This window comes from Coccomyxa subellipsoidea (genome assembly GCF_000258705.1).
Source record: "Coccomyxa subellipsoidea C-169, whole genome shotgun sequence".
NCBI lineage: Eukaryota > Viridiplantae > Chlorophyta > Trebouxiophyceae > Coccomyxaceae > Coccomyxa > Coccomyxa subellipsoidea.
Window position 1 is genome coordinate 653068 of NW_005178021.1, and position 21822 is coordinate 674889.

At 52.4% G+C, this 21822-nt stretch overlaps 5 protein-coding genes across 5 annotated transcripts; 2 read left to right on the forward strand and 3 right to left on the reverse strand.

Annotated features, from left to right (window-relative positions):
• Positions 1–95: 95 nt before the first annotated feature.
• Positions 96–3886, forward strand: COCSUDRAFT_45205 (hypothetical protein; the record flags this gene model as incomplete). Its single annotated transcript, XM_005643228.1, has 7 exons — positions 96–252; positions 352–449; positions 674–726; positions 1130–1288; positions 1857–1979; positions 2416–2579; positions 3684–3886. 7 exons carry the CDS (start codon positions 96–98, stop codon positions 3884–3886), a joined length of 957 nt encoding a protein of 318 aa, XP_005643285.1.
• A 731-nt stretch (positions 3887–4617) lies between these two features.
• Positions 4618–7762, reverse strand: COCSUDRAFT_60047 (hypothetical protein; the record flags this gene model as incomplete). The annotated part of the gene is made up of 7 exons (XM_005643229.1): positions 4618–5068; positions 5520–5629; positions 5975–6210; positions 6585–6770; positions 6996–7090; positions 7290–7561; positions 7685–7762. The coding sequence occupies 7 exons, from the start codon at positions 7760–7762 to the stop codon at positions 4618–4620; spliced, it is 1428 nt and encodes a 475-aa protein (XP_005643286.1).
• Positions 7763–8766: 1004 nt separating this feature from the next.
• Positions 8767–11070, reverse strand: COCSUDRAFT_38544 (WD40 repeat-like protein; the record flags this gene model as incomplete). The annotated part of the gene is made up of 7 exons (XM_005643230.1): positions 8767–8792; positions 8921–9142; positions 9387–9602; positions 9750–9870; positions 10066–10245; positions 10431–10630; positions 10995–11070. 7 exons carry the CDS (start codon positions 11068–11070, stop codon positions 8767–8769), a joined length of 1041 nt encoding a protein of 346 aa, XP_005643287.1.
• Positions 11071–14534: 3464 nt separating this feature from the next.
• Positions 14535–19181, forward strand: COCSUDRAFT_45207 (TPR-like protein; the record flags this gene model as incomplete). Its single annotated transcript, XM_005643231.1, has 10 exons — positions 14535–14603; positions 14941–14991; positions 15263–15457; positions 15604–15705; positions 15984–16197; positions 16494–16690; positions 17215–17415; positions 17685–17870; positions 18172–18378; positions 18744–19181. 10 exons carry the CDS (start codon positions 14535–14537, stop codon positions 19179–19181), a joined length of 1860 nt encoding a protein of 619 aa, XP_005643288.1.
• Positions 19182–19666: 485 nt separating this feature from the next.
• Positions 19667–21798, reverse strand: COCSUDRAFT_68180 (hypothetical protein). Its single transcript, XM_005643232.1, has 6 exons — positions 21596–21798; positions 21212–21323; positions 20942–21020; positions 20733–20793; positions 20521–20621; positions 19667–20346 (listed from the first exon to the last, which is right to left on the reverse strand). Exons 1-6 carry the CDS (start codon positions 21690–21692, stop codon positions 20305–20307), a joined length of 492 nt encoding a protein of 163 aa, XP_005643289.1. The 5' UTR covers positions 21693–21798; the 3' UTR covers positions 19667–20304.
• Between the last annotated feature and the right edge of the window lie 24 nt (positions 21799–21822).

The following is a 21822-nucleotide window of genomic DNA, read 5'->3' on the forward strand; positions in this document are numbered from 1 at the left end:
TGTGGTGAAAGGCCGTTTTCAAGGGTTCAGGTCGACCAATAGCCTATGATGAAACCGTGTGCTGGCCTGGCTCGAGGGGTCCATAAGCAGCAGGAATGACCACCACAGCGCAGGATGTGCCCGGGCAAGCACCGCATGCCAGAGCTGCAGCCGGCCATACACGGCTGGAGACGACAGTGGACGTCGTGAAGGGGGAGTCTTTCAAGACCGACTGGCAGCCCCCACCTACCCTCACGTGGCCTGTGCCTGAAGGTGTGCACCTCGAGTTGCCTCAGATCCTCGAATCAAGCGCATGCAAATAACCGAGTGCAAGCCTTTCGTGATCCTAAAAGTTCCCCCTTGGGTTCACAGGAGATTACAGGGACCAGCTCCCTCCCCTCATTCGTGAGGTGGCTGAGCAGTATGCGCCAGTCGTGCGCAATGGCAGGTGGACACACGGCCTCTTCGAGGTGTCACAGCTCTGCACTTCTCAAACACCATACAGCATGCATGCCTTTTGCATGTGTGTGCCTTTGGCATGCCTTTTGCGTGTGCGGCATTTTTGCAAGAACAGCTGGGGATATGTTGTTCCCTTCTGGAGTCTGCTTCGCTCTGATGTCTCCGCACAGATTGGTGATGGCCATCTGGTGAAATGAGTGGCTGATTGGTTGATGTACAGTCTTTGTTTGTGCAGTGCTGGGCGCCAAAGATGAGGGTGCTCAAGGCCGGTGTCCACATCCCCTGCTGGTGAGAGCTTCACATCTATGTCAAGATATGCTCCTTATGTCATGCAAATGCTCTGGACTGGGGTTGGTGACATCCCCTTTTTATGCTGTCTGCCCTTTGTGCGCACGATTATGTGTTTCACTGTCTATTGTCCTGCTGGATTGCCTTGGAGTGCCTTGGCATGCCTGGGGTGAGGGAAGTCAAATTTTTATTATTATTATTATTACACGCCCATCCAAGCCACAGTAGGCTTAGGTGCGTCGCAGCAGCGTTTCTATGACAGCCTTCCAACTCGGCCTATCTTGGCACCTTTTCCACCATGTCAAGCTCAGCCCAAGACTGTCCAAGTCTTTCCTGACACAATCATTCCAAGACTTTATAGGCCTACCAGTCAAATAGTGTCTTGAATTTGCAATGATGGCAGGGAGGCATACAGCCTGAACCCCTTCAGGTGGCGCGGCGCATGCTTTGGGCGCACAGTGGGCGAGTGCTTCTGGGTGGGCATACACCCCACGCGCTGGGCGCGCTCTGCATATGGAGGCGACCTCGGAGCCCGCTTCAGGGGCAAGCCACAAAGCCGTAGGTGTGCAATCTTGACTTCTCAGCTGCTGTGGCTCGCAAATTGTGCAGATATTGGGGCCGTCCACACTAGTGAATGCGGGGCCAATTTGGCATCTGGTCGGCTGAATCTAGCGGGGGGCCCGTGGTTGGACCCAACGAAGAGCCCTGCTCGTGGTTGGGGCCAACGACGAGGATTTCTTAGGAACGCGGGGCAAATTTGGCGTAAATGTGGACTCAAAGCCCTCCGTTCGGGAGATAATGAGGAACCAACCACGAGCTTGACTCTGTTAAGTGTGGACGACCCCATTGTTCAAAGCCGTGCTCAGTGTCCAACATTTGCAGAAATCCGCTGTCAGTTTGATCTTCATGTATGCATCTGTTTTACTGTTTCGTGCAGTGATGCCTGCGAGATTTAGGATCGCATCAGTGAAATAAATTTCTGTCCATCAGGATGAACCTATCATAGGCTACCACAGGCATGTGCTATCTTGTGGCAGCTTGTGCGGTTCACGTCCGGATGGACATGAATTCACTGTGCAAACATGTAAAAGTAATCACTTAGAACAATTCACTAACAATATTGCGCGCAGAACGTGGAAGGAGGCGATAGCGAGTTTGTCAGCGCTCTACTGTGGGGCGTCGGTGGCGATCGGCTGCGGTCTGGGCCACATATGGAACGCCTGCGGCAGCTACGGCCTCAACACCATGTCATGGTATGCACAAGGGAACTCAGCAATTTTGAATTTATTTGGTAAATAGGGCCAAAATATCCTCCTGCTGGTGGTGTAGGCAATGCAGCATGCACATAGTGGACTTTCACATGCATTCTGCAGAGGCTGATCTGCAGCAAAAGAAAACATTGAATTCGTTTTTTTTTTCTTTTCTTTTTTTTTGTTTTTCGAGCACGTTTCAGTCATGACCGCCAAAAATACTCCGCTCACTCTGATCTCCATGAGAACCCTTTCCCTCAAACTGGAGTCTTCAAAGGTCCAGTTTGAGGACCTTTGAAGACTCCGATTGGGCACTTTGCTGGGCCCCCCTCTGCTCACAGCAGGCCGCTTGTGCAGAACCAAGCGCTGTGCTCGCATTCAACCTGCGCGCATTTTTATTGAAATTTCAAGGATTCTGTTGTGATGCCGCACAATGCAGGTTCTCATGCGTGTCGCGGCAACACCTGCGGCAGCGGTTTGCGCTGCCGTCGACGTTTGGACTGCCGGCCGGCTGCGATGACTGCGCGGTGCACACCTGCTGCATGTACTGCGCCAGCCACCAGGAACTGCGCGAACTAGCCGTCCGCGGCATCGGGGGGCCCGGTGCGCACATTTTTTTTCCTTCGTAAAGTCTTAACAGATACTCAGCTACTCTTCACTCTCCAGCGTTCTGTCCCATTTGGGGGATTTGGATAGCTAGATTTCTTGGGTGGCGCCCTTGTTGGAGGGCACCAAGCTCTTGTTGAAATTGCGCGCGGCATCGCCAGGCCAGATGAGCCCCTGCTTTCCGTTTTTTTCTCTTTCTAACGTAATAATCTAAGAAGTTGAGCAGATTGGCTCTCCAGCATTCTGTCCCCTTTGTGGGAAATATGTGCTCGGCATCAGCGGGCCTGCTGCGTTCCATGGGCCGCTGGCTCTTAATTTTGGGGTTCTCATGTTCTTTCCATGTTGCTGTCCTGGTGGAGACAATGCACAGACCGTGAAGACTCGACAATCGTTGTTAGACTGGATGTGTCTAGATCGGTGACCTACACCTCCAGGAGTCGGAATCAGTGTGGTGGTAAAATCAAATCAAACAAGCATATACCCTCTTTGGCCCCGGCTGGCGGGGGGCAGTACAAATACTGTGCACCGTGCCCACGATTGATTGGGTCTTGCTTGGATCTGGCGGGTCCAACAAGGGATAGGATTGTGGCAGCCTTTAAGTGCAGCTTGTCTGCAGGACGCACCTTGCCTCTTGGCAGGAAAAGCGTGTAATAATAATAATAATAATACCCTCTTCTTGGCTCTCCAGCATTTTGCCCTGGAAGATTTGATGGAAGATGGTCTCAGGTTTGTTGTGCGGCGGTCCTGTTCAAGGCAGCTAGCTCATCCTAGGATTGTCAGATACTCAAAACTTGTTGCCTTAGACAGTGATGCCAGATGGCCCTGGGGTGGAGAGAGGGCCCTGCTTCCTTTGCTTGCATCATAGTTGTGCGCACTTCTTGCGCAGTCAGTCAAAAGGAAACACGGGGAGTTGCCATGGCGCCTCCCCGTGTTTCCTTTTGACTTTCCGTGCAAGAAGTGCACATGGAAGTGCAGGTCCAAGGTCATAACTGTATGTTCTCCTCAAACTTAGTCCTCACGTGATTGCCTGCCTCTTGAGCACCTGCGTGCACATATTAACAAGTCCTTGTCTTCCGAGCACATGCCCGCGCATGCATGCAGGCATCCACGTGCTGGACGTGACTCCGCGTTCGTTCAGCCACGTGCCGGGGATTGACGTGCGGCTGCAGGAGAGCACGGCTGAGCTGGCAGCCATGGAGGAGGCCCCTGTGGCGTTCCCTCCCGCCGCTGCAATTCCCCCCGCCGCTGCAATACCCCCGGCCACTGCCATTCCAGAGGAAGTGGAAATGCAGCGCGTGCCCTGAAGAATGTTGCCCTACACCATCAGAGGAGATCTACTATACTGTGGCATATCCCCTTGCAACAGTGAGCTGTTTAGAAATCCCCCTGATTACCAATACGGGGTGTTTTGACTGGCAGAAGTGTGTTCAAAGGCCAAGACAAGCTTTCCGTGTGCGCATCATGCTGGCAGACTGCGGATCTGGGGATTGATTGAGATTGCTGTGAAGACACTTTGCAGATGACTTGCAACTTGTCATGCAGATTTATGCTGCGGCTTAGGGTCCAGTGGAATACAAAATGATACGTTGTGAAATGACTGACGGTTGCTTGGCAAGTGGTGTGGCGTGCTTCGTTGCGCATGCAGACCTTGAAAAAAAGTGCACATGTATGGTTTGTGCAGACTTTAGAAGTGGATCATTGGTTGACCTTTGATGTCAAGAGATGTGCTGAAGAGATTTGACTTCATTCTAATATTTAGTACAGTGGCTGCACAATGTCACCAATGACATTGTGGGCCATGGATTTGGTTGAAGAAACATTCCGGTAAGCTCATACCTGCCACAAGAGTTCAACTCTGAACGCGAAGAATTCTTTGCATATCACCTGCACCAAAGCATTCAACAAAAGTAAAGCAACAAAAGTAAACATAGTCTACATCCTGTTCCCAAACCTCACTCCACACAACGAAAGAAGCCCACAATCAGTGCACTGCCCCTGCTATGGGCAAGCTGCAATTGTAACCTCCACTGAAGACTCAGATGCTGATTGCATGGATCTGCCGCAGCAGCGCTTGCGTCTCAGCGCTAAACTCAGCTAGCTCGTCCTCCTGCAATGCATTCTGGACTCTGCTACCTTGCTGCTGCAAACGCTCTGACTCCCCTCTTTCCAGAACATCCCTACTCATCTCTGCTGCTGCCAATGCGCTGTCTGCTTCTGCAACGGGCCCCTGCTGTGCATGCTGAGCTGCCACAGTCTCTGGCAGTCCTTCTGGTAGCCTGCTCTGGCTTGATAGGAGGGTGGGAGGAGGGGCTTCTGCATCCAGCCACCCTCTGTTGGGCCCTGCAGCCGCCATGAGCTGCTGAGGGGAGAGGAAGGTATGCTCGAGAAGCTGCGCACTGTCAGAGGCGGCTGCACGCTTCATCTGCTTCTTCAGCTGCTCTGTTGCCTTCTGGAAGTCCCCCAGCTGCTGAGTGATGTCCTCAAACCTGCGCATGGGCATACATTTAGATGCAACCTGTGACTTGGACAATGTATGCTAGTCCTCACAGGTTCCACAAGATACGATACAGTAGATTGGCACACACAAACAATGAGGAAATCATGGGCATGACTTTGCTACTATTTTCTTCGCATGCCGAAGCCCTGTTGATTGCCCCTGTTTCAGTAGTCTAGGGTCTACTGAAAGCACCTCTGTTGAAAAATAACGATGAGCGGTAGGGGGATACTTGAATCGATAGTGACTTATACTAGCATGCAACCCATGACTATTGCAAAGTCTGTCGCTCATCACAACCACCACGCTCAAGATGTTTGATACTTTGTGCACACAAAGTGAAAGTAGATCGTGCATGCATGGCAATGCAGAGAAAGTGGTTGAGGCATGGTGCACTATTGTTGCTCGACAGTACTTGCAGGAGGTATTGGCAGGAGGCTCACTCTCTTCTCTGGGGCGAGCTCCATCTGCCTCGCTGGCGCTCAAACTTGTCGATGACCTTGTCCACCTCCCTCTTCGCAATCCTCTTCTCCTGCTGTTGCTTTTCCAGCGCCTGTGCAGGCCCACATCAAATCTCTCTCAGCACTGATTACTGCCCGTCCAGTGCATCTCTGCGAGTGGAAGCTTGCTCACATCACTGTTTTCAATGGTACTTCAATCCTTAACCATGCGGTCCTTCAGATATCACTCCCCAAACAATCGAGCAGATATCAGGATGATGTGGAAGCTTGTGCAGACCTGAAAGCTTGAGCTTCAAACCAGAAATTCCTGAATGAGGAAAATCTGGAGACGGCTTGTAGAGACATAGACATCCACTGTGTTGAATAGGGGAAAATCGTAGGTCAGCTGCAGAGGCAATACAGCATCAAAGCGGCACATGCCGGCATGCCGCGTTCACCTGCTCCCGAATGCGCTGCTCGGCGGCGCGCAGCCGCAGCTCCAGTTCCAGCGCCTTCTCTCGGCAGGCGCCAAGCGCAGCCTCCAAAGCCACAGTGCTGTGGGCCCCCCGCTCCCTACCGCCGGCCCCCCAGTCCCCACTGTCAGCCCCCCCGGTTCTCCCCACTATGGCCGGATCCGCACGCGCAGCCGCGCCGGCGCTCGCGAAGCGCATGTGCGTGCCCGCCAGCACAGCGCCTGCAGCATGGCAGCAGCCGTCCTTTATTTCCAGACTTTGTGTTGGTTTGCCTGATTGTCAATAAACCTGTGATGCTGAGTGGGAGCTCATCACTGGAATTACTGAATCTGACCTCCTGTTGTTATAATAAGTGTGGTGTTTGGACGCGTAGAAATCCCTTCCGGGGCCAATCCCTTGACATTGTGACAAGACAAGAACGGGCTGCCGTCCTCAAAGAGCGCAATCAATGGACTGTCAGAACATCAGCATCCTGCTGTGTGCCTGAGCCGTCTCTGAAGTACATAATGCTCTCTGGCATTATTAAAATCTGCTTCCAAGTGCAACACTCCTGCAGAATATCTGTATGGGCTTGCATGCACCAAGAGGTGCTCACCTCCGCTGTGCTGGTGCCCGCTGGTGGGCTGGCCTCTGCAAGAGGATCCGGCCCTGGGGGCTGCCCTGGGGCTAGCAGATCTGCGCCAGGGCTCCTCCAGCCTTGGCAAATTTCTAATCGTCTCCTGCAGAGCCGCCCTCTGCGCGTGCCTGCCACAGTATGCCTCCAACGCCAAGCCACCCCTGCCTGCATCGCCAGGCACAGCCTGAACTTACTTTTTATTTAGCTGCGCTGTCCTCAACAACCTGCCCTTTGCAGACTAACCTGTTGCGGTGACTTTTGTACTGGCTTCGCAGCTGCGAAGGCAAAGGCAGGGGGGTGTAACAAGCGTATGGGCTAGCATCAAGAGAGCCTGCCCCTCCACACCCCAATGAATGCACCAGGTGTTGAGGACCAGAAAGTGGTTGGCACCTGATGTGCTTGCGAGTGGGCTGCATCTCTCCAGCGCTGCCTGCAACTTGGCGGGGCAGCTTGCTGCGAGGGCCATGTCTGCAGCAGTACGCTCCCTGCACAGCATTGCAGATCCCCTCGAGACTGAGGTTCTGGGTCAAGACTGCACGCATAGGTGCACTTCTGTAGAGCAAGAAGAAACACAATTCATGCTGTGACAGGGTGCTCCACCCGGAGGATGGGTCATCTGTTACTAATGCGCAGACCCATATGAAGATAATAAAGTGGCTGATGTCAAGTGCGAGAGGTAGTGACCTGGGGGCGGCTGGCTTTTTCTGGGGAGTCAGGAAGGGAGCGAGCGTCCAGCGGCCCAGGGTTGGCAAGCAGCCTGGGCCGGGCAATGAGGTGAAGGGGTGAGTCAGCCTGCCAGCTCGCAACTGCTCCAGCAGCAGGCGAGCATGGGTGTTGCGATTGCGCTTCCACACTGCATTGGCTGTCTCCTGCCTGAATTTCTGCAGCCACTGCTTCACGCGCACGCGCGCATCCCTCCTCAACAATTCCAAATGCTGCATTATTTCGAACTCCACCTGTGCACGACAAAGTGAGGATGTGGTGTCTCAGTATGTCTGACTGCACTTGGTGATAATGGTTCATGAGCTGTGGTATGAAATAAGACTGGCTCTTGATGAAACATCGTAGTGTTAGCAGACCTTTTCGTAAGTCGCATCAAGGGAGTTCGCTGTCTTTATCTCATTGTAGGCAGCGTTCCAACTCTCCAAAGATCCCATCCAGGGATTTGTCCTAGTCCGTGGGCACCAAATGATGCAAGCTAACCCCAACTACATATACTGTTCTTGACAAGAATTCACAAGCACAGTCGTATTGCTGATGTTCAACGCCTGTTGTAGTGAAAGATGTGTGAAGGGGTAAGTTCAGCGCACTGAAACAGCTGTGGGTTGTAAAACTAACGCATTACATTGTGCTCATCGAGGTTGAAGACAATAAGTGGCATGCATTGACCAACTCGTGGGCATGTGACGTTTCAGAGCTGTCAACGCTATTTTAAACCCGTTGAATGTGGGAACGGGGTAACACATGCAATGTCTATTTTTAGACGACAGGTCATGCCAAGTGAGCTCAGATGTGAATCCATGTGCCCTTGTAAAGATCTGGATTTCAATAGACACATGTGTCTGCAACCAACAAAAGCTCACTGCCGGTGGACACAGTAGCTTCAAGTCAGAATTTTATCAATATTGATTAATGCAAACTTTAAAGATTTTGACTGGCCGAGAAAGGCCTTTCTGAGTACTTCGAAGAAGGACTTCCTTCAAGCTTGAGCGCTTTCTTAGCTGGGATACCCCAATTGAGCAACCGGTTACAACCGGTTGAGTCTTACATTAACAGGACTCGCAAAAAACTCGAGCTCGCAAATACTTTTAATCATGATGTGAACAGATCACATGCATGATGTGAACAGATCACATCATATGAAGCACTGCTGGCAGCGGCATGATTTTGACACCACAGCAGCTAGCACCGTAGCTTGCACTTGGATTCTTTCTCTCTGCTGCTTCTTTTACCAACACCAGCTCCCAAGCGTGCTCTCCTGGCTGCCTGACACTTCCACTGCCATTCTCCCACACACTGTGGCTGAATTTGCCCCTGCCCTAGTCCCCCACACAAGCTTGGCCTCGGCTGGCCGCATGTATTCGTGACTGCCAGACTCTACACAACATCTACCCTCCTGCACTGCTCTGCAGCTGCCAGATTCTAGTCGACATCAAGCCTCCTACACTGCTCTGCCACTGCCAGACTCTGCAAAATACCAGATTTCCCGCAATGCTCTGCCACTGCCGTGGCCTAGGCAAGACCGAGGCTTCCTGACTCCGCCACTGCCCCGGTCTCATTCTGTCTGCTGCTCAGCGCGTGCGCATTCTGCACACCTGCTCCTCTCCTCCTATACCTCCATAATCTCACGCTGCCATCATCCCCTGCCGATGCCAGCAGCGTGGGATCTGCCGGGTTCCATCTCACGCAATTCACATCCGCTGGGTGCGCCTCCCTCTGCCTGGCCGCCAATGTGAATGAGGGCTTCTGCAGTGGGTCGATGTCTGCGCTGCTGCTCGCCTCTTCCTCGTGCACGCAGATTGTGTTGTCCCCCGAGCCTGCACGAACACGCCAAACAGCTGACTCATCTGCCCCAATGACTCAGCCTTGCCTACAATGACTTTGACAGCTTGATTGCCCCAATGACAGACACTGCCCACTGACAAAAGCAGGCGCACTCTAGACTAATGTTCATCACCCCCTAGACATACCCGTTAAATGGGTCCTTGAAGCATGCTGTTTCCCAACATTCCAAATATAGAAAGGCTCCAGCAGAGATGTAGCAGGTGCGAATGAATTGACCTGAGGCGATGGCGCCTGAACTGGACCAGTCAACGCTGAAGATGGTGCGTTCGTGGGAGCCGGAGACGGTGGTAAGCAGCCGCCACCAGGCCTCGCCATCTTTTGATGTACAGCTCCACACGCGAAGAGTGCAGTCATCGCTGCACGACACCATGCGCTCCCCGCTCTCCTCGAAAGCCAGCCCCCACACTGTTGAGGTGTGCCCTATTCCCGGCCCTGCAGAGGCATGCGATGAGTCAGGATTCCCCCCTTCTCTTGGCCACCAACTGGGGTGTGATGGCCTCAACGAGGAATCAACACGCTCTGAAATAGAAAACAACACCATAGGTGTCGTGGGGAGAGGATTGGGTAAGAATGCAGCACCTGACAGAGTCTGCTCGCAGATCCATTCGTCATCTGACTCCCGCCACAGCTTGATGGTGTCATCATAGCTGCACGAGACAAGGATCTCCCCCTTTGGGTGCCATGCCACCGCCTTCACATCCTGCAAGCCATGCACACAGCCATTGATCGCTTGTTTCCACCATGCTGCAATCAGGCAGGGCCTTACGCATGTGCCAAAGCATGTGCTGCAGGACTGGTGGCAGGATATATCAAATATTGTTGATGAGTTGCCTCGTTGCCCCAGATACAAGCAGCATGCCTGAAGGAGACATGTTGCAGTGCAGGGCAGCTGCACCTGGGTGTGTCCCTGTTTGACGTCCACACACTCATACTCGTTGCCAGGCAGGGCCTCCCATATCCACACGCTCTTGTCACGGCTGCAGGTGGCTATGAGTGATCCTGATGGGCTCCATGCAACCCCCTTTACCTCATTCTCATGCCCTTCTAAAAGCGCCACTTGCTCCCATACACCCCCCTGCATATGTCACTCTCCGTGAGCAGATGTTCGAAACCTTACAGGAATTGATGCAGGCAAGAAAAATATGCCCCTTTCTGCATTCCTGGGTAAAAGCTTATTGGTGATGATGAAGTAAGTACGGCACATAGCATAAGGAGGAGTGAGCAGGGAGCTTGGGAGATGGGCCTGAGCCTGCGCCATACCTGCACCTCCCAGATTGCTGTGGTAGCATCAAAGCTGGCGGTGGCAAGGGATCGGCCATCAGGTGACCAGCTGCAACACCTGATTGTCCGTGTCTGAGCCTCCTCCAGGGTCGCGCTGCACACCCATTCTTCGCTGCCGGGCTGTGTCCTAGTCCACAGCCGCACTGTCTTGTCCCCACTACAGCTCGCCAGGGTCTCACCTGCGATATTGACATTTGCCAGGCTCTCAAAAGACTTGTCGCGAATCCTAAATTATTGCAGACGTATTACTGCAGACGAGGAGACAATCTACACTATTGTCTGATCTGATCTGCTGCAAGGCTAGTCAAGTTGCAAGGACGCCTGACAACATCAAGCAAGAAATACTGATGAATACTGTGATGCCTCGATAGCAACATTGAAACGCTGTAATTTATTATGGATCGTATTCACGAAGAGGTTGCCTTTGTAAAAAAGGTGCACAGTACAGAAGCCATCTGCAGGCATGCCTGCAGAGAATTTTGATATTTTGGCGTCGATGGGATTCTCGATTCATGCTTTGAGCTATCGGTATATTTTCCACACCTGTAGGTGACCACGCGACATGCCACGCTCGATCTGTGTGCCCTTCAAGTACCTGGATCTGAGTGAGCTCACCCATCAAGTGCGTTCACAGGACGTCGACGATTTCACAAAGTTTCCTCCTAGGAATTGTTTCACGACCTTCGTTTATTGTACAGTTCCAAACCGTTTTAAGACCTTCGTTTATTGGACAGTTCCAAATTGAAGGTTTCTTCCAAAACATGCACAGCTTCAAACAGCTTCAAGTAGGTCCAGAGCCAAAGTAGGTATGCATGCCACTAGTCCATCCAATGTAGCTGCATCTGTTCCTCCACTTCTATTGTGCAAGTTCATCCAAAACAATCCGGGACAGCTCATGCTTTTCACATTTCGTGGGCGCTTGTTGAGAAAAGTCTTGACCGCCGCCGGCGTGGCCGCTGCATGCGCAACCAGCTCAGCTGCAGCCAACTTGGTTGAACCCTTGTCAGGCACCGAGCCTGTGTCTTGCCAGAATTCACAAAGCCAAGGCGCTCCCTCTCAGGCCACTAAAAAACTATTGGTCAATATGCAGCGGCCACACGGACGCTGGCAAGTCTTGATTGGGCCATAACACTGCCACGCATGAGGTTGACACTGCTCATGGAGCTGCCCAGGCGGCTGCCCATGCGGCTGATGCCGGTCATCTCCGCCAGGGGATCCTTGCCCTCTAGGATCCTTCGCAGCCGCTGCAGCTCCACAATGCTGCTGTCGCTGATCATGCCAGACCTGCAGTATGCAATCTGCCCTCAACACAGCTGTCAGCAAATGAAGGCAACCAGTACTTCTTTCGACAAAGCATGGCACATACACCGCAGGAATAATCGGCATCTTGCATTAGCTCACTGGCATGAAAGGATAATGCCATTGTTGTGTTGTGAAGGGAGGTTGCAACTGGAAGCCTATGTTGCAGGAATACGCGTGACATATACTCCACAGGAGACTTACTACTCAGCAGACATGCTCACCTTTCCACGCTGACTGGCAACAGGTCTTCAGGCTCCAGGGGATCCAGCATCAATGGGGGCAGAGTGAAGCCCTCCAGGCCCGAGGTGGAGGCCTTTTGAGACTGACTGCCGGCCGCATGACCCACTTGCGGCCGCTGTGCATGTGGCAGGAACCTTGACAGGAGCTCTGTCGTGCTCTGGCTTGCAGCCTGCACAATCAGAAGAACTGCATGACTTTTCTAATTCAGACATTGGTTCTGCTCGACTGGTGCCTTTTCATTTAAACACCAAGAATTGTCCGCGAGCAAAACAACGTTCCTAGTACTGTAAGGTCAGCAGGGAGTGTGATTGATGTTCGCACCTGCACAGGGATGGAGTGGGGCTTGTCATTTAGAGAAGCCAGAAGCTTTGCTGCGACGGGCCCAGAAATGCTCTGGGACGTGCCATTTTTAAGGCCTGTCAGGTCCAGAAGGGTAAGCGTGTCCACCTCTCTTATTGCTTGGTTCCTGCAGCCCACAATGTCGAGAGTAAGTCTCCGTCACGCGCCTGCTTACAGAACTTGGACCTGCTGGACCTCCAATGTGATCTCTTTTATTTGAGATATGCCTCATCCATCCATCGTGCATGCTTCCCCACATGCAGCAATCCGGCAATCAGGATGCAGGCAAGAAAATTCTTATTTTCAGGTGCCCTTGACAGAAAAGCTGGAATCAGTGCCCACATTTGACCAGGCACGTTGGAGAATGCGGTCCTGAAGAGCTCTCCTGAATGGGTCTCAATGTCTGAACGCGGGCGCTGAGGAAAAGCTTCCATAATCAAATCCACCAAGACCTGGAGCAGCACTGAGGGTCTTCAGAGCTGTTGCCTGTGTTTCATCCAGTAGGGACCTCATGATGTTGTGCGATAGTGTAAGTCTCAGCAGCCCACAAAATGAAATGTACACAGAGGGGTATGCTTCATACTTTATAGAGGGCCTCAAAGAACAAAGTATCCTGATGAGGCTGCCTGAAGGTGGCATTGTGTAGCAAGGTCATTGCATAAGAGGGGCACATGGCCTCCAGGTGAGTCTGCCCTTCTTGTTCGAGCTTTGATAGCTTTGACTGGATCATAACAGTATCCACTCCATCCAAGCGCTGTCTCCTTGCCCTGTAAGCTGCCTGGCATGCACTGAAGTCTTCTCACGACATATCCAAACAATGCTTGCCTGTATGGGATCGTGCAGGTGTAGTCAGCTCGATTGGGGGGCTGCTCACCTTGGACAAGGCGTCATGCTCAAAGCGATCAAGGAAGTGGTAAATACAGGCCTTGGCAAGCTTGTCAAACAATGCTGACTTGTAGTACCGCCTGAAGTGTCCAGTGATTGTCCCATCAAATGCCTTCTGGACCTTCGATTTTGCAGCCTGTGGGCCCAGGAAAAACACAAATCATCGATGAACACAACACCATTGCGCAGCTTACAGTCAATCCACCTGGTCATAGATGCAATGGCGCCCTGGAGGTGCATTCAATCACGGCGTGAAGAGCGCATTTGGCAGTCTGTCTTGCCTCGAAATTGAATGGAGTGTATGGCAAGGAGAGGATGGCAGCTGTTCCCCTTTTCTGCATGGAACTGCTTGAGCTATGCGTGCTGGCTGCAGCTGAAACAATGGATGTGCTGCCAGACGATTTTCTGTATCTCGTAGAAGTCTTGCCAGCTGACCTCTGTGTGGGGAAGTCCATTGCGCTGCCCTGCACGTTGTCCTCTTCCTCTCTTGTCCCTCTGCAAGGATCCGGGAACCTGAACAATCAATCAAAAGGGATATACACAAAGGATATAAATGGCGGATGCAGGCAAAGTGGACAGGGTGTATCTGCGACGCGCTCACTCCTAGGTTTCATAATATATTGAATACAGCAGTCAGGCAATTTTGCACCCCTCCTAGGTAGCGCATTGCCTTGGAATATGTAGTTAATACCTTATCACACCGTGATACACGCTCCGACTGCGTTCAGTTTCTTGGATACGACCTCCATGCCGTACTATGCCAGTCCGTTTCTCTATTACTATTGTCAAGCTTCCCGACCTCAGTCCTTCTTTGATTTTGCACCAACTTCTGATGCAACCTTGTGCGCTACAACAGCTATTTTATGAGCTGCGCTGGAGGAGAAGGCCTTGATATTCGACCTCGAAAAAGCGACCCGAAACGCCCTAGTCCCCTTGGCCTTCTTACCGGCCTGATCTGCCACAGCAAGTGGCATCCCTAGGTCTTTGACATTCTAGCAAGCCTCCTGCTGCAGCAGAACACTTGGTAGACGAGGTTGCATCCCAATCGGTCAGCGATGGGATCAGTCACTCAGATCAGTAACCCTTATGCGACTGATTGGCCCTCAATACGAACTGAGCTGTGCTCCTAGGATCAAAACCTCTATTTTCCATCAGGAATAAGATCCGGAGATGTCCTAGGTAGCAAACTCCATATACTCCATTTGTGCCACCGTTTGACCTGGTGCCATAGTCCCGATCGGCCAACTGTGTGGTGCCAGTGTTGAGGCTCTTTCCTGGATGGCAAGCTTCTCTACTTTCTGAAGTCCAAAATACGTTATGGAGGAGTTGAGGAACCGGATCACTCATCTGATGGAGAATGAGCTTTACAGCTCAGCTGAAATCCTGGTGAGTTGTGAAAACACGAGGATGCTTGGATGATCATGTTAGATTGAACTACGACTATTTAGACTGGATGGTTGGCAAGTGTAATTATCGCGGTTGGCAGCAAATTGTCAAGGATCTTGCGTTACTCACCAGTGCTGGCAGCTGTGATCCCCTCTTTTCGATTGTTGAGTCTGTTCTGTGGCAGGGAGGCATCCTACTTTCGCCATCAATGCAGGCATTGCATTCGGAAAGTCTACATGATCGAGCGGAAAACATGGTGAGCCACCGATCCATGCAGAACTTTGCAAGCTACAATGACTTGTTGGCGCTCTGTTACTCAGACATGTTGGTACTGCAGGTGCTTCTTGCAGATGCCCTGTCTGGCATGAAGGAGTACAAACGGGCACTGGTAAGCAACTCGACATCCACGTGCTATATTAACTCCTCATTGTTGTCTCTCTATGATTGACAGCGCGTCAGCTGGCTAAGACTCCTGCGTGTGGCAACAGAGGTATTACCGACAAGCGCAACAACTCTTCCAAATCTCGTCTCTTGGTCAGGTACCTTGCCCCTTCACTCTCTTCTCTAGCATCTGCGCATGACACCTGCTGTGCCCTGGGAGTGCTGAACACCAGAACAAAAGCTTGCGAGGTAGTCTCATGAGTGTGGAATAATTGCAGGGGAGAGGGCGCGGTAGTCAGCCAGAGCTGCGCGTGAAGGTAGCGCAGTGTTGTACAGATCTGCTGATGTACAGTGATGCCCTGGCTGAGCTCGAAGCCATTGAGAAGCCAGCCCGCACTCTGAAGGTGCACAGCTCAATGGCCTGCCTCTACAAGAGGCTGGGCAAGAAAGCAGCAGCGGTGGCTGCCTACCAGGTAAATACCATGATCCAAATCTCAATTGTGCATGCATCAATCGTCATCTGCAAAGAGAAATTCAGCATCCAGGGACTCCAAAAATTGTTATAATGCAGCAAGTCTGGAAGGGCCACTTTGATTGATTGGCTGCTGGTGTCATGCAGGAGTGCTTGCGTCTGTGTCCTTACGCAGTGGAGGCATTGAAAGCTCTGACAGAGATGGACTGCTCCCCACCAGATCTTGTGGCGCTGATGCCAAAGAGCCAGGTCTGCCATGCCCACATTCATGCAAGCTCATCGCACAACGCAACAACATCTGCCCAGCGATGCACCACAATTTTGGTGCTCCTCACATGACTAATGCCTTGTATAGTGTTCTGTGGGAGGTCAATTGGGTAATGATCCAATTGTTATGCTCGCATGGCACCCCTTTCGCTACTGTCCTCGCATGCGGCAGCCACTTGATAATTTCCCAGTTGAGGGATTCAATGAGTCTGGATGCAATGTACATGCTTTATCAAAGATTTCTCACGGCTTTGCTGCAGGCCGAAGGGGCAGCTGATAGCAGTGAGCGGCAGGCGGACCTGGAGGGATGCATACACATCATGGTGTGCGGCTACGCGGCGCTCGCAGCGTCGGATTATGCGGCAGCAGCGGTGCACTTCACTTCGCTGACCGGACTGCTCCCGGACAACCTGCATGCGCTGCTGTCTGCCGCGCAAGCGCTGGCCGGCAAGGGCGACACCTCGGCTGCCTTGAGTAAGTGACCTGTGCCAAAATGCCCCAAATTCCCAGGAAAGAATTCTTACTCTGCACTGATCTGCGTGAGTGAACTTTGCACCACGCGCTTTTGGGGTCAGAATATGCGTGAGACGCATGCTGGTTGCTGCGTATTGCAGCCGATTGGATCTGACCCCCTTCAGCCAGAATGGATGCGCTTGTGACATCTATTTTTAATTGTGACATCAGCTCTACTGCCAGCGGAGTCTTTTTAGAATCTCTTGACAGGCACGATTGATTGCAGCCTCACAATGCTGTCACTTGTGCATGTGCAGGTCTGTATCTGCGGAGCCGAGCGTTGGACCCGTCAAACGCAGAGGGCATGGACCGGTACGCGCTGCTGCTGAGGGACCGGGGGGACCGGAGTGAGCTGTCGCGCCTGTGGCAGGATCTGCGCGGCTGCGCCGGCGGCCGCCCAGAGACGTTTGTCGCCGGGTCCGCCTACTGGGAAGCCAACGGCGACTCCGCACAGGTATTGCACCCATAATCTTGGCCAATCGACTTCAGGTGGATTTGCCTTAGTAATCATTTGGCTTGGTGGAATATATGTGATAGCGCCCCTGAGAGATGGGACGATTAATGAATCCAGGGGTGATAAGCAACAAAACCACCAGGGTCTATTGGCCTCGCGGTCGCTGCGGGCGCCACTTCTTCCAGATACTTGCCCAGGAGATTGCTGTGCAACAATAAACGCATGCTGAAATGCAACATTATCTTTGGACATGCATACTTGAGAGCCTTACTAGGGTGAAGGTGTACAGCTGCACTGCCTTCCCACCAAAATTGTAATGTGGTGGGAAATCTAACATTTCTGAAGCAGCATGCTCCAGAAATATAGAATCGCACACTCCTGTATCTCCATTGCCCATGCATTTCACCGTTCACAAGACAAGCAGGCAAGATGGCATCTTCCCTCCTAGGACAGACCCAAAGCACAAGATGCGTCATTCGCTGCAGAGACGAGCATGCACCCACGCGATCTGTGCTGCGATGCAGGCCATGCAGAGCGTGCAGGAGGGCCTGGAGCAGTTCCCCAGCGATCAGCTGCTGAACATTCAGAGGGGTCATCTGCTTATGAGGGGGAATGACGCGCTGGCGGCCACCAAGTGCTTCAACCTGGCTTTGGGACCCCCCATCGAGATGGCGGCCTTCAACGGCCTCGTCGCAGCGTATCTCCAGCTCAAATGGCACAAGGAGGTACGCAGTGCATTCCTCTTTTGCCCACATCCGATGCCATACCATTGCAAGCCCCCGTACCATTGCAGTCCTGTGTTTGGATCGCCCAAACGCCTTTGTCCAAACCAAGCAATGACTGTTGCACCCTCAAGTGCATGCTTCAATTGCATTCTTTGACAAAAGGGGAGCCAATGGAAGTCCCGAGGACTGCTCCACCTCTGTTGCATGGTTGAAGGGTGTCTCAGACTGTCTCAGGCGTCATCTATGTGACATCTTTGTGACATCTGCAGGCGCTGAGGGTGGCAGAGTCAGCGACCAAGGTGGCGCCGCACAGCGCGCAGGGGCTGGTGCTCATGGGCAGGGTTCAGGCTGCCAAGGGCTGCCCGCAGGATGCCCGGCAGTGCTTTGAGAAGGCCGTGCGCTCCGACCCCAAATGCGCGCAAGCCTCCATCGCCCTAGCGGACATTCACCGCAGGGTGCGTTGCTCTCTCAGTTACTGGCTGTCCTGTTGTGCAGAGGTGCTCACCTGCGTGCCACAGCCTGCAAAGTGCCCGCTTACGCCCAATCCTTTTCAGTGCACCAATCAGCTACCAGATCAAATCCTTTCATGAGTTTGTTCTTGTACATGACTTGGGCCCTAAAGAGAGTTGGGGGTTTGTTTGAACCTTGGGGACATTTCATGGCTGCTGTGCGCAAGCATGTCTGTTGTAGTGCACATTGCCTTCACATTGGGATATCACCTTTCAGTTGATAATGAGCTATGTGCTTGTGGAGCAGGCGGGGCAGCCACAGCAGGCGATCGAGGTGCTGAAGCAGCAGATGCTGACAGTGAGCTCAGAGGAGCTGCAGCTGCACCTGGCGCACGCCTACAGGGACTATGGCAGCGCGGCAGCATACCCCCAATACGCTCCCAGCCTGCAGATGGCCATGATGATGTACCAGGCAGTCCTGTCTCAGAACCCAGGTTGCTCTGACGCCAAGCAGGTCTGCTCCACCTGCCTCCTTGTACCGACAAGCTTGCTGGTTGCGTTACGACACCTTCACCAAGCCTCTTGTCCCTTGTCTCACCATCTCAATTTGGACTTCATCTCCCGTGCACATTGCTGCCTGTCAGAGCCATGCCTCCTCTTCACTGACAGAATTGTTTGCTCCACACCTTGGGCAATTTACAGCCAAGCAACAACGTTCCGTGGTTACATGATTGATGCTTGTTTGGTCGTCTGGCTGTGACTGATGGCTGTTTGGCATCTCACTGTAGATGCAATCATCAGAAGTGAAGTATGTGCATACTTATTGGCCTCGACGAAATTCATTCATTTTATGACGTGGCTGTTTGGGTGGGGCCGCAGGGCATCCAGACTTTGGAGCAGGTGCTGTCAGCCGCTCAACGCAGCTCTGTCTACCCACCGCCACCGCCGCCAGGTCCCATTCCTGAGCACCTCCGCGTCCCTCAACATGTGCCCAAGCCCGGCACAGCCACCGACGCGACACTGCTCGCACAAGACCCCCCTGCAGCCCCCCTGACAATCGCAGAGGCGCCTGCAGCTGGGGTGCCTGCAGTGTCACGCTACACCACGCCGGCCGAGGCGGCTGCACCGGCCAGAGCAGCCGTGCCAACGAGCCTGGGTGCTGCCGCGCCGTGGTATCCAACCCCGGGTCCTGGGATTTCCGTCTGGAGCCCCCCGGCGGCTGACAGGCTGGCAGCTACGCCACCGCCGCCGGTGCGCAGGAAGGTGACTCCCCAAGGGAGATTATGGCGAGATCTGCCGCCGCCCACGCCAGTGTAGCGGACCTGAGCCACCATAGGTACTTTCTTGCAGATGGCACTCCAGGTTTGAGCCATTTTATTGGGCTGGGAAGGCGCGGAGGTACAGAGGCTTTTGAGTTTGTCAAACGCACGAAAACAAATTGGCTCTTCAAGCTTGTAGAGCTTAAGTAACAAGAGGGCTTTGCCAACCACAGTCTTGTGTTTATATTGTTTATAGCTATAGGGAGCCCAGGGTTCACAGGGTTTGAACCCTGGGTGGAAGTTCACGGCTCAAGAGGGATGAAGATCGTGCTCAAACATCTGTGGTTGGTCATTTTGCAAAGTGCTTGCAAGTCCTTCCCATGGTGTGCCTGAAGCAAAGCGTAGAACCCTGCTAGAACATGCTGAAGAGTGGCTGTAATTCAGCCGCTGTGTACATTGTCTTGAGCCGCAAGTAAGAGCTGAGTATGTACATTACGGTAAATGGCGTCTTTGCTTCTCAGTGCTGTGACTCTGTGAGGTTCTAGAAGATCTTCCAAATTACAATTTTGGAATGTTGATGAGACGTAGACGTCTAGACTATCCCCACTGAGGGGTCCAATAAAGGATTCCTTAAAAAGATGGACCCAGATGGTTTGGACTTGCAATCATTTCACACTGTACACTGCATTGGCAATCCATTGTAAATTGAAGTCGTCTGGAAGCACAATGTACTTTCACAGTACGCTTTGCATACTCACTCTACCAACTACTAGTACTCCGAGTCCAACCCTGCCATACGTGACATACATAAATCATCAACAAGCATCCGTAGTCTTACTGCAACGAACAAAGTCTCCCTGGATCTGGAAATAATGGCACATGGTTCATAATTCTACAGTTGTTGGAAGTGATTAAGGCCATCCCAGCACTGGCACACGAGCAGACCAGAGAGCAGTCTAGTCATGTCTTGCAGTGAGACGTCTCACAGACTAACTTGCAGCTATGCAACGTTGCAGGCATCATCCAAAAAAGCACATCCTCTGTGCACACAAATGGCTATTCCGACCAGGCTTGCGGGCCAGGAATGTGGTGAATATCTGCCAGATGTGCAGTCGGGATCAATCTCTCAACATTCATTTGCCTGCTTTCACTGGGCCACCATTCTGAGCGCGTGCTGGCGCCTAGGAGTTGCGCAAGAGCTCGCAGAACTCGGCATAGTCGATCTGCATGCCACAACACTTTTCAAGAAACCTTCACAATTGCCAGGCCATTTGGCAAAAACCGGCCAGGTCCATTACGCATCTCTCAATCTTAGGAATGACCCAGAAGAGGAAGCAAGCAAAGGAGGAAACGAAAATTTCCAAGAATTTGCAGAAGCAAAGGGAAGGTTCATCCACCTTGCCGTCCCCATTCTTGTCAGCAGCAGCAATCATCTGCTTGACATCCGCTGTGTTGCCAAAGCTCTGCTGCAGGTCATGTGCGTCAAGGAACCCATCATCTGCAGCATCCCAAACGCGCTCAATCAAATAAAAATTCAGACCTGCCTTTGCATGGCAAATTCACTTTTCACCAAAGCTGCAAGGATCCACGATGAAGGCTGAAGCCTCACTGTCTTTGTCAAAGTTGTGGAAAATCTTCATCCTCTCCCCCTTCACCACATGATCCCAAACCTGCAAAGACACCTTCATGTTCAATACAAGCAGGGCATGGAGTGCTGCACACAAACACCCCAGAGACATGCCATGCCAGGTTTGCAGTACTGCAGAGTGCGTCTGACAGCTAAGCAGAGCGACAAGTCCAGACACGTCCATCCCTTACCGAGTACTCGCCCGTCTTGTCGGGGACGTGATCGTAGTACTGGTTCCCCATATTCTTGTAGTTGGCTGACGTGTTCATCCTGCACATCGGGTGAAAGCATCGTTTTCGAGTGATTCAGAAGCAACTGCCGCGTGAAGAAGCAGGATCATAACTTTCCTTCAGCTCAATGTACTTTCAATCCAAATGTCGCCATGCATGAAAAAGGAAGAAGAATGAACACGTCGTTTCCCAAACGGAAAGCCCTAGTTCTGCATTATCTGCAGATCTCACCGTGGGTTGAATGTCCCCTGCCAGATGTTGGTGCGAGTCGGAGATGAGCCCATGACTGTTTCCTTGGGTGTCTTGGGTGTTTCAGGGTGCTCCTTGCCGAACTCCTCTTCGGCTGCATGGTGACACAAAATAACCTTCTCTTCTTGCTTGCAGGCATGGGTGTGTCCGCATGGACGCAATCATAGCAGAGCAATTTCGAATTATAAATGAGCTCGAAAACATTCAGGTTTTCTTGTCCTCTCAAAGCATCGATCTTGACACCGCTAGGTGCCCGGCAACGTAAGAAGCTGTTGGGTGCCAACATCAACATCGACATCAACTTTCGACACGTACAAACATCGACAATACTTCAAGAATTTCCTTGCCCCGGAAACGCAAACGCACCGTCACTGGAAGCTCCCATGCTCAAGTCCGAGAAGCTAGGACTCTTGTGCACCCCACCGCTGTTGTGGCTCAGAATGGACTTGAGGAGCGACGTCATCTCGGCGTCCGCTCTGTGCTCGATTCACGTAGATAAGTGGTCAAAGATGCGCAGAAAGCCTTGATGTGATCTGGGCCAGCTCAGCTGGGTCGAAAGTATCTTGGTCGCTTAGATCTTTCTTGCTGGGCTG

What these genes read in the sequence shown, in the direction of transcription:
- COCSUDRAFT_68180 (XM_005643232.1), bottom strand. Translation starts at nt 21,692, where the DNA reads ATGACGTCGCTCCTCAAGTCCATTCTGAGCCACAACAGCGGTGGGGTG. An exon ending in ACAAGACGGGCGAGTACTCG is followed by an intron (nt 20,794 to 20,941) that starts GTAAGGGATGGA and finishes GTGTCTTTGCAG; the next exon opens with GTTTGGGATCATGTGGTGAA. An exon ending in CCACAACTTTGACAAAGACA is followed by an intron (nt 20,622 to 20,732) that starts GTGAGGCTTCAG and finishes GGGATGCTGCAG; the next exon opens with ATGATGGGTTCCTTGACGCA.